At 43.4% G+C, this 12004-nt stretch overlaps 1 protein-coding gene across 2 annotated transcripts in view; it reads left to right on the forward strand.

Moving 5' to 3' along the window:
• MBD5 (methyl-CpG binding domain protein 5) overlaps nt 1-7768 on the forward strand; it is a 139165-nt gene extending 131397 nt beyond the window's left edge. For both annotated transcript variants that reach the window (XM_050711630.1, XM_035566075.2), the window contains one exon: nt 2128-7768. In XM_050711630.1, coding sequence (XP_050567587.1) covers nt 2128-2199 — 72 coding nt within the window. In that variant the 3' untranslated portion in view covers nt 2200-7768. The remainder of the gene's footprint in view (nt 1-2127) is intronic.
• Nucleotides 7769-12004: the final 4236 nt, after the last annotated feature.

Genomic DNA, 12004 nt, shown 5'->3' on the forward strand with positions numbered 1-12004 from the left:
TTGGAGGCTGGGATTGTCAATTTGGGTTCCTTTCTGTAAATTTTCTTTGTGTTTTCTTAAGTAACAGGGAACTTTCAATATTTTTCTTGCCTGACAAAATGTTTGCAAATGTCTAGTTATTCTGAAAAATTGGGAAAAGATGTGTCATTTTAGTTGCATTGCCAATTATATGTATTTTTAAAAGATAGATACCTGGATGTACTTTACACATGCAGCCTGGTATTGTCTTAATCAGTTCCAGTCTAGCTCACATTCCAGGGGTTTTCTCTGGCTGGTGACACAAAATCAGGCTCATTTGCTGAAACCACCTTTAAAAGCATCATTTGTTTGAGTATCAAACCCTTTGAATAAAGTTTTCCTCATGTGACAAAGATACTGTCCTGAAAGGTAAGTTTAAAAGGGTATTCCTGTTATCAGATCTAACAGTGATCTTTTAAAAATATTTACGCTGTTGTTATGTAAGCCCAGTATCTTTCTAATGTAACATTTCCTTATATAATGTACTCGTTCATCTTCACTTTTAGAACATGTCTGTAACTCCTTTATAACATGCAGAGAAGTGTGTCACAGTACATATAACCTCCCGTATCTTATCACTGGTAGTTCTGCAAATTATTAATTATGAAGCACTTGACTACGTAATTCTTTTTCTCGTGATATGCGATGCTCAGTCCTAAAGATGCCGGTACACACGCATATTTAGAGGGATGAGTAAGACTTAGGGGAGCTGCTAGGGCACATAAAAGGAAATCTGGACGGATCTGCAGGCTCAAAGCTGGTTTCAGAGCCACCAAGAAACACTAAATAAATTATTCAGTTGCTTTTAGTGGTTACCATAAGTAATAACAAAACCAAATCTTTTGGCTAAAGTTGTGAATTGATTAAATAAGGTTGAGTTTTGATTTGAAACGTCTTCCTCTTGATTGGAAGGAAAGGACAGCAGGTCCTGACTGCGGGTCTGTTGCAAGTACCCGCGGGATGTGTACGGCACACGCATCTTCCGTGCCACTTACAGCACCCCTTAGACGTTTGGGCCGGCCCGTGCTGCTGGTGCCAGCCACCTGCCCTCCGTGCACAAATGCAGCAGTGCTCAGACCTCGCTGTGATTGTATTTTAACTCAGATAGAGAGTGGCTCAGGGGAAACTGCTCTAACAGGACTTGCTCATCTGGTAGTTTCCTAACGCAGGCAAGCTGATCTACCAGCCTGTGTGTCAGTACGTCGTCTTGATTTATATTTTAATTATCTGGGCCTAAAATTCATAATCAGGGTTTATTTCCATGAAAATTACGATTCTTAGAAGCAGTCACAGGGAATCAGCGCTTCCCTTTTTAGCGACTCGCATTTTTTTCAGCTGCTGCTGTTCAGTCATCAGCTACATTTTAAATGAAAAGCATGTGCAAACAAGCTAATGAGCTTAAATCATCATTTCTGCTGGAAAGAGCCAATAACTAAGTAGGAAACGTTAGCGGTCTGCAGGAATTCAGGAAGGAACCCAGGAAGTAATTCAGCACAGTGCTCCGGGGTTTGTGGCTGCGCTGCTGGGGCTGGGAGCGGCGCTGAGCAGAGCGCAGGCTGCCGGCTGCCGACAGATGGTGGTGGCACTCCGTGCCCTGCCGCCTCGCCCGCTGCTCGCGCCGTGCTTTGCGCTGGGCAGCCAGCGATGGGAAACTCTTGTGCTCAAATCCATCTAGCATCGAACTCAAATTCAAACACATCGCTTTAATAACGAGCTGGAAACAGACCTTGCTAATTGCAGCTTGTCCTTAATGAGGCTGCCGCAGACCTGAATTCAGCTTCTCTGATCGTTTTCCACGTTAGCAGTATTTTCTCTCCACAGACTCGCTACTTTATCGCTAACGTCAAAATGCTTTATAGAGATCTGTTTCGTGGGATTGGACATAATTGCTGTTCGGGGCTGAGCTCCTCGTTAGGCAGGCGGTACCTTTCTGCAGTGTTGGACAGCTCTCCAGCTCCCCTTTCATTCGGGCTGTGTAAACGGGAAATCCTGAGAACGGTTTCGTGGGGGCAGCCTAGCAGCATCCCAAGCAATCCCGTAACTCGTTTATTTGTGGCCGGGTACTTTGACCAATGTCCTTTGCTAACTTGTAAATATACTTGCTTTTAGGTCCACCAAATCCCACAGGGAGACAGACAAGTGAAGCCTCCAAAACCCAAGAGGAGGAAGATCTCTAGATAACATTGAATGTCTTTGTTACTGGTCCAGTACTTATCAAAACGAACGTGCACATAAGTCTATATGTAGGTATTGGTATAGACGTGGTTATATCAATATTTATATGAAGACAGATAGACACCACCGCAGGGTGCTACGTGGAGTAGTGGTACAATATTTTTGATGATTAGGAGCGATAGCAGTTGCTGGATAAACCAATCAAAACTCTTGAAAGGTTACAGTAACAATGTCAGATGATTACTGATTTTTTTTTTCTATAATACTAAAATTGTGATTATAAGAAATAGTCCAAATGTTTCTGAGAAATTTTCATTGTGTATATAGATAATACAGAATTTCATGGTGATATCTGAAATGTAAATATTGTACAATATTGTCATGTACAAGCGTACCTAATGCACACTTTATCTTTTATTGTACAAAAAAATAGTGTACAAAATTCTTTGGTTTCTATTGAGTACACATACAAGAGACTACCAGTGTAAAGTGATAAATAAAAATACAGCCTAAATGCTTTTATATGATAATGTAAAAGATGCTGTTTTTGTATTTAACAGCAGAGAGAAGGCATGATTATGTAATACCTTAATTATGACATACACTTCACGCCACTGAGTGTTCATTTATACTGTCTGTTTGGAATGAACCTTGCCTGGAAGTACTGTACTCCATTCAGGTCTCTGTAGGAGAGTGCAACCTTGCAGATTCCTAACGGGACGTGGGATCACAGCTCTAATTAATAATTCAAAGGCTGCAACCATCGGTTGCGTTTTTATTTACTTAACTTTTAAAGTAGAATGCTGTAGATTTTATTAAAAAGGAAAAAAAAAGTAGATGAACTACTTTAGTCAGCCATTTCTGTAGTTAAAGTTTCATAGCCACCTGATAAACTAAACAGTTTCTATCCCCAGTAACTCTGACCCCTCAAACCCTCTAGATTTATTAGCTTAAATTATCTAACGTCATTAACCATCGCGTTTACTTTTAATGGGGCAGAGGCCCTACCTAATGATGTGATCAGTGCTGATTGCGGTTTGGTTTTGCAGTAGAACGAAAGGGCACGCTCCACAGCGTTCAGAAAAGTGATTCCGGATCCATCTCACAGTATTAAAACAAAAAATCAAGGGTGGCTTACAAAACTATTAGCAACAGTAATTTTTATCAGTATTATGTAACATATCAGATTTATTTTATTTAAAAAGAATTATTTATACCATTAACAGATTCTTATATATATTAATGTGGCTGAAATGTGCAGGTTAAATCTATTAACCAAATTATTTATGTTATATTAAGTGAGAAATGTGAAACATATGTAGAAAAAATTAATACACTACAGATTTAAAAGTCTAAAGCTATGAGCCATTATAAAATTAACGAACGGAAGTGTAGCACAACATTATTTCCATTTTAGTTCTTTTTTTTTCTTTTTTTTTTTTTTTCATTTTTCAACGTGGATGGTGGTGATGGTGATGGAAGCAATGGCATCCTGTGTCTTCGAGGCTTCCCGAAATAATTCACCATTCCCGGTCCCCGGGTGGAGTCCTTAACCCCCCCTCCTCGCCCGGGCCCGCCACCTACCTCAGGTCGCCTTTCTCCCTGAGCTCCCGAATCTCACTCTCTAGCCACGGACTGGCAGCGGTCAGCGCCCCGCGAAGCCGGTGGCACTGCCGCTCTCCGGGCGCCGGGACCACGCGCCACCGCCGCCCCTCTGCCCGGGCGCCCTGCCCGAGCCCCCCACGTCTCCGCAGAGTGACATGACCGAGGCCGGCTGCCCCCGAGGACCACGGGCCCGCAGGCTCCCCCAGCCTCGGCTCTCGCGTGCCGGAGCACAAAGCACTACCTCCGGGCTCCCCGCTTCCTCATGTCCCGCAGAGCAGCTCCCACTCCTTCCCTAGCCCGAGGGATCGCAATAGCTACACTGGCTACAGGGGCCTGGAGGCAGGAGCCCTTCCTTCCGCGGGGTAGGTTCATTTGTCGTGTGTGTAACGCCACGGTCCTACACGCAGACTCATGTGGAGTGATTCTTTTGTGTAGCGTAGTTGGCATTTTTCTGTTACAAGTTGCTGTGTTTGTTCTGTTTAAAGCGTCGATGTTGTCCCTTCTCCATGCCCGCCTGCTTTCCGCTGTTTGTCCACACCTGTGCGTTTAATCAGAGATGCGGGGGTGTGTGCGAGGGTGCGTGCGTGTGCGCCTGGGTAGTTCAGTTTATTTCCCCCTTTGCTTTCTGTCCTAGAGCGGAGTTTGTATCGACCAACCCTTCTTTTGGCATTTTAACGAATTAGGTTTGTACTTTCTCACCGATGTATACTTTACATCAGTAGACTATGTAAAGTATTTTTGTGCACTTGATTTCATTGGTTAATAATGGCATTGATGTGGGTGCTAGGAGTAGTTTGTTTCAGTCCATACAAATTTTTTTCTCTTTTAGAGTTTTTATGGTTTCATGTAAGCAGTTAATGTAAATATTGTGAGCATTACAGGTCATGCAGTGTTGTAACATTTTAAAAAATGTTGCACCTACTTTACGATTAAAAAACTGGTCACTCATACTTGAATTTTGCCCTTAGAGCCATTTCTTTCTCTTTGCATTAAAGCATAATATACTTTTTTGATGGAGGCCCAACCCTTCTTTCTACCTTATTATTTTTTGTTTAATAAATCTATATTTTTTCTAATAGAAGACTTAAAATGAAAATTTAAAAAAAAAATACTTTTTGCCTACTTTCTAATTTAAGAGAGAATTCCTATATTTAAAAGGTGGAAAAAAATACTCCATTGTGGAAAGTGGAACAATGCTTTTATTTGTCATTAACATGGCGCAATCACCCAGAACTGAGCTGGCTGAGCACAGCGAGCCCACAAAGTCGATCAGGATCTCGGTAGCTTAGGGCACTACGTGGTTCTTTAAGGATGTAAAGTGTTGCGTATTCTTGTCTATTTATTTATTTATTTATTATGCTTTCTTTTGCTAAGTGGGTGACAATGTGGTTGAGTCATTCAGATGACATTCAAATTAAAGAAAATAATTCCTCTTTCTATTATGGTGCATTTTGTGAACACCATAAAAATATTTTCATTTATTCCGATGGATTTTCTTCATATTTTCACTTCTTAAAGAGACCGTTTTGCTGGTATCAGCTGCAAAAACATTATCCACAGAGGAAAGAAAAAAGAAAAAAAAAAACAACCCACCTCTGATGTCCCAGGTCTATTATACTCACAGTCTAAGGTTTTAGGGGTTAGAAAGAACTTAAAGGTGTTTCCTAAATCAGGTTTCTAAGTAATGTGATATCCTTTTGGAGTCCCTGAATTTGCTGGTATAGAGTTATTAGAGGGCTCATGGTGGACTGAATTACCTTAGGACTGCTACCTTTCTTAGCTACAGTTTGTATTTTGCTATGTAGGGTTGTAATGTGAGAATTCCAGAAGAGCAGTAGCATTAAAAGTGCTTTTCTATTTTTTAAAAAAACCCATTCTAGTCTTACTAAGAATTAGAAATTTTTTTATTATCAGTTTTGTAATTTTTGATAAAGTTGTCAATATTATGATTAAATCACCAGAAAAAAAAGTTCCTGTGATGTTCTCTTCGGGGCAGGGACTATGTCTCCTGTGTATTTGTAAGATGCCTAGCACAACGGGGTGCCCAGTCTTAAACGGGGCCATGGGCACCGCTATCAAATTAAATAGTAAACAACAAGGTCAAAGTTGATTTAAAGGTATGAAAGCCAAGAGAATTCACAGTTAAGCCTAAAATCTGGTTACCTGTCCTTAGTTTGTGTCCTCCGTGAATGCAATGTCATCCCGGGCAGCCTCTGGCAGGTAAGTCGAGGAAGCTGACGGCTGTTGAAGCTTTGCTCACGAAAACCAGGACGTTCTGATCCACGTCCAACGCCAGCACCCCGTAGCACGGCCTCCAGTTCCCTGACTCTGCTCTTTGTGCCGGCACCACCTGAGCAACCCAGCGTCCACCTTTGAGAGGCGCCTGGAAGTATCATTATTAACCTGCTGCTTTCAGCTTGGTGCTAACTTACACAATCCGAACCACGCAAACAGATAATTTAGCTCAAAATCCGCTGCAAGTTCAATTTGAACCTAGGTCAGATGAACTCCAGAAAAACACTTCCAGGCTTCCCAAAAAGCCTTCTGTGGCTGCCCACGGCCGGCTGCTGCAGTTCCTCCAACCACGCGCTGCGCTGCCGGGGACGGGAGGTGAACAGCCACAGAGGAGAGCCCTCACTCGCGTATTTCCTGCGGTCCCACTCATGCAGAGTCAGCAGGAGCCGTTTGTTGCCATACCGTAGCGTGCTGCTGCAACGTGCTGCGCGAGCACAGGTGCCCCAGAAGGTCCCGCCAGCCTCGTGCAGCGCTGCGCGCTGGCGGGCAAAGTGGAGGAAAGCACCCTGAAGTGGAACCGCAACGCATCGCATTTGCTTCGCGCTTGGGAGCTAAGCGGTGGCAAGTCGGGCCCCCCTAGCTCACTTCGCTCCCTGCCAGGTTCTGCTGTTTCTGTATTGGCTATGGACGCTCAAAAGAAATTCTTGTTGTGGCTTTAAAAAATCAGAGATTTGACTTGACTCAAAACAGCCCCCACAAAACACGTTCTGGAGAGATTTCATCTCTCACGCTTTTACCTGCTGTGAGATAAGAATTTGTCTGTAATTGAATGCTATTGCAACAGGAGATAAGGGTTTAGGATTTAGAACAGAAGAAAAAATACAAGAGTGCTTTCTGGAAAATTCGATTCTAGAAAAGCCATGGAAAATGGGAAAGGTTTTCATATACTTCCTGGGGCTAAAGCTCAGCGGGGAGAGAGCAGCATCTCTGCAGAGCCAGACCCCACAGCTGCCGCACAGACGAACTCCAAGCAAGCGTTAGTGTGGGTTGGCAGGAGTCAAAGAAACGAGCGTGCACGTGTGGGGTCAGCTGGCATGTCAGAACGTCAGGCAGAAATCCGTGCCAGTGAGTGAGCAAGGTGGAGCTGGGTCACAATTTGAGTCCAGCTTTCAGATGTGCTAAAATATTTCCACTAATGGATGGGAGAGCGAGGGCTCCCTTACAGCCACCTGCGTGTTGAGGGCCGGCGGGGCAAAAACCGTGCAGGTAAGTCCTCCCGCGGTGTCAGTGCCTCCTGACTGCTACTTAACCCGGTAACCAGGAGAGGCGGAAAAGAAAAATAAGTGTTCTTGCCCCAGGGAAATGTCAGGTACCAAAATTCAGGCTACAAAGAAACAATATCCTAAAAACATGGAAAAATAAATGCTTCCAGCTCAAAAAACAAAACAAAACCTACTACACTGATTCTGTCTGCTTCACGCTTACCTACAGTATGCGAACACGTCTGTGTGCGCGTAATCTGGGATGGAAAGGCGCAGCAAAGTGTGTTTAATCTTACCCCAGAAGTTCCCATCTCACCAAGTCACAGTCATTTTAGGCCCTTTTGAAAGAGAGGCAATTCTTAACTCCTGGTAGAAATACCACTTTTTTCAGTTCCAGCAAAATAATTTCTTGCTTTTCACTCTGAATTTTTCCTAGAGGGAGAAAAAAATGTCATAAAAATAACAAGTATAAGGGTTTGCCATTACCCGTGATCAGTTGTGGAATCTCCTCTCTGTTTCTGAAGAAAAAAAAGGTAAATATTTACCCCTGAAAAATAAAACTTTCTCTGTTTTGTTTAATTGTGGCCAAAAGGAGAACCTGTAGCTCCGTTATTTAGTCTTGTACATCCTTGCAGTTTCAGACAAACAAGACTTCGTAGCTCTTCCTGCCAATATGGCTACAAAGACATCCCAAACCCCCAACCCCGTATAGTGAAACGACTTTGCTTGGGCACAAAGGTGTCATTGCAGTGTTCAGAAATGGATACCCGAGTGGTCTGCCTGCTCCTTTGCCTGTTTGATTTGTAATACAATTTTCTTGGCTTGGGACTGTGGGGGGGCAGCACCTGGGGAGAAGGAAAGATGACGTGGGTACAAGGAGGCTCGAACAAAATCTTTGTCCACGTGAGAGAGAAGGAAGATGGCGCAAAAGAGACAGAGTAAACCTCGTCCAAACAGGCAGATCATTCTCAGCACATGACAAAAGACCATCCGGCTGCTGACATCTGCTTCCCAGAAATAAACGCAAATTATTATATTAACTGATGAGACAGAAAGGTGGGAGGGGGATTGCAAACGCCCCAGAACAGCTACTGGTTTTGCAGAATGTTTCCAAGAGCTTTTTTTGTGTTTCAGCCCAGAGTAAGGCAGACTTCCAGTTACTGCAAAACCAAAAAGAGCTGCTGCGCAGGTGACAAGCGTAGATGTTTGAGGGGGATTCAAGCAGGAGACTTGGTGAGGAAAAAAACAGCATAATGAACTGTATTTAAAAATACTTGGAAAGAAATCTTTTTCAGTAACTTGCTTACGCCGTTACAGTTGATGTCACCCCAGAACAGCTGTTTGTGGTTTCAGTTGCTGACAGCACTCAGCTCTTTCTTATTCAGGTATTCAAAAATCTATGTTACAACAAAGTTAATATAAATCAGGAAAACTGAGGCACTTGGGATTTCAGATATCACAATAACCTTCCTGTTAATTTGTGTTTTAAGACATAAAGAAGGTTTGGGGCCCTTATGCACCAGGTGTTGGAGTCCTTGCACGCCTTGGAAGTTGAACTAAAAGCAGTACAAATTAAATTAAACTTAAAAAAAAAAAAAAGGTACAATGAAAGACTTCTCATTAGATGCTCATGCTTTGAGTTTGTGGCACCTGGGCTCACCAGGTGACGTCTTCAAGTCTTCAGAGCAGGATGCAGAACAGCGCTCTGTCCCCAGCGGTGGAAGGCAAACGTGCTCACTGGTGAGGAAAAGTTAATTAGTTAATTAAAATAAAAAGGGGGGTGGAGGGGACAAAACTGCAGGGACTGCCCCAGGCTGCTCTGCAAGTTTTAGAAAGGAATTTACTCCCAGGAACTCGCCCAAAGAGAAGCAGGATAGTTTTTAGACACTACAGCATGCGCTATGGTAGCGGATCTGCTGGTGCTGCACTACTTGAGCCATTAGTCGGAGTTAATTAACTAAGAAACCTCTCCCTGAGCAACAGGAAAGAAGGCAACAGACAGGGAGGGGAGCCAGACGGTGGGCCAAAGCACCCCGTTTGCTTCTCTTAGAATCACAGATGAAGTGTCAGGAAAAGAACAATGCTACCTAAACCTTTATAGCTCTTAACTTGGTTATGAAGGAATGGTTGAAACAGACCATAAAGATTTAGAATTAAAATTAGATTTTTTAAAGTACAAACTTTAGGAGATGACAGTGGAAGCATGGTGTTTGCAATCCTAAAATCTGCAAGGCTGCTATTAGAAACAACACGGCAATAAATTGTACAGAAGCTGCACATTAGGTCCTACTTTGGCACCCACTTTGAGTTTCTGTGTGGATCCTGAATCCAGGAGTACCTTCAAATGCCTTTCCCTTCCATGCTCAGGCCAGAGAGGGGCAGGAGGTGACAGGCTGTAGAAGGGTGAAAGTCTCCGTAGCTTGGTGCAGGAGCCCTGGCAGCGATCCCGTCTGCAGCTGTAGGAAGAGGCAGGTGGCAGGAGTTCATCTTAAACATGACACACGTGGGCACAGAAACACGTCCAAGCCACATGTGATTATTGTTAAAATATTTGGAATAGCTGTGGGAGAATTAGCTGAAAGTGCAGTAATGTAGTGAATTAAATCTGTACAGAGCATTTCCATCATGGGCAGAGCTCTTGCTGAGGAAATTTTAACATCGGTTCAGATAAATACATATTTACACTTTACAGAGTAACAACAAAAATATCTGCATGTGTAAGGATTGATCTATTTCCCTAACAGCAGAGATATTACTTAGATTCACGCACATAAGAAAGGCAGCAAAGCACAGCAAGCAACAAATTATGAATTATTCAATGCAAATGTCAAGTTTTAGTAGTGAATGTAGATGTAAATCTTTTTTTGAAAGGCTAAGCATTGCCATTAAGCAAGTCCATATGACACTGCATCTGTTGGCTTTCTTTTATATTTATATCATTTTATTTTTTATGCATGTTGGGGAAAAGTATTGGGAATTCTGATACTAGAATTTTAATAACATCATTTCCCCAACTTCTGTTGTCTGTTGATTTAATGCTTGATGAAGGGATGATTTTTCTGGCAGAGGTTAAATCAGTAACCACTTCTTTAACTACCCAAGCCATAACTCTTCAAAATTTGCCTTTGCGGAGAAGTTTTAATGCTGAAATGAAGCCTCCACACATTGAACCAAGAAGTCGGATAAGTCGAACTAGCTGCCGTTGTCAGAGTATCACCTCTTGATCTGGCACAGGTACGTGACGTTACAGTGGACAGCTGTTGGAGTCGCTCTGTAAAGATTTCTTCCCTGGAAAAATGAATTCTGGATATAAAGTTGTTAAATTCTCCCCTTGAATCTGGAATTACCAATGTCTCCAATTTTTTGATTTTGAACTGCACTGCCCTTGCCCACAACAGACGGTGGCAATTCAGCAGCATTTGTCCATTTTCTTCTGAATTTATTTCATTTCGATATTGTCCTGCTTGTCCCCCAGTCGCTGCATTCAGACAAAGTCTGTTTGACTTCTTGCAAAATGGGGGAGCGGTGACGTGCCCGGGAAGAGCGGGGAGGTACCCATTACTCTGCAAGCAACGAGAGGCCTGTGCCGGGGGACTCCTATCTGCTCCATATAATCAATCTGTCCAAGTATTTATATAGCTCCCGTTATCCTGCGTGCCTCCAGGATAAGGAACTGAGAACAATCGCCCATTGTCAGTTTATGAAGCAACTTCTACATATTCCCTCCCCAAAGACTAAATACTTAATTAAGGAAATTAAAATTAATTACGGAATCTGTATGGCAAGATGTTATCACGCCTGTCCCCCTGCCGCAGCTCTCTTTGCTGCTCCTCGTTCCCAGCAGAGCAGCTCTCAGACGATCCCACCCGGCCGAGGGTGCACAAGCGCATCGTCACATCCCATCCCAATGCATCCCATCTCATCGCTGATGAGGAGCTTGGAAAAGCTCCTCTGTGTGCTGAAGGTCGTGCACACAAACCAGTGAGCTGATGCGTGGTGTATGACAGCAAATGCGCAGTGGTCTTCAAGAGCTGAGGAGAGGTGCTTTTACTTGGCGGTGATCATTTCATGTTTAGCAATACATAAACACAAAAGAGGCAAAGCTTCTAACAAGCCTGAAAGCATCTATGCATATATTTTAATGATTGCTTGTACTTTGTTAAGCAAGAAGTTTAAACCTAGCCAAAGGACGTGAATGCCGTACTTCTATTAATTAGTTTCGAAGTGAAGATGTTGCCATTGTCTTATTAGCTGTCTTACAAGGGTGTCTTCAATATCTAATAAGATAATGGATTAAACAGCAAGAGTGAATGAAGCGCATTGCAAAGTTAACTGAACCTGCAGCAATGCGAACACATTTATTCACCACATGGAAGTGTAACAGGCTCGTTGATTTTGATCCTAAAGCTTCCAGGAGATGACCATCCCGGAGGTGGGAAGTACTTTTAGAAGAGCGAGCGCTCCGTTCCGCGAGGCAGCCAGCAGCAGCAGCAGGCCTGGCAAAGGGGGCAGGCGTGGAGCCGGCGGCTGTCCGGCCACTGCCCATCGTTCTGCAGCCACCGGCTGCTTCCTCTGCCCGTACTCAGAGCCTGTTTTCTGAAAAGGATTGGTGACTGGTAATTAAAGGAGCGTAAACAGAGCCTCGCGGTTGAGACGCTCACACTTCTGGGATGTGTTTGGTGAGAGCAGTCACAGGGCAATGTAAATAC

Source organism: Cygnus atratus, chromosome 6 (genome assembly GCF_013377495.2).
Source record: "Cygnus atratus isolate AKBS03 ecotype Queensland, Australia chromosome 6, CAtr_DNAZoo_HiC_assembly, whole genome shotgun sequence".
In the NCBI taxonomy this organism is placed as follows: domain Eukaryota; kingdom Metazoa; phylum Chordata; class Aves; order Anseriformes; family Anatidae; genus Cygnus; species Cygnus atratus.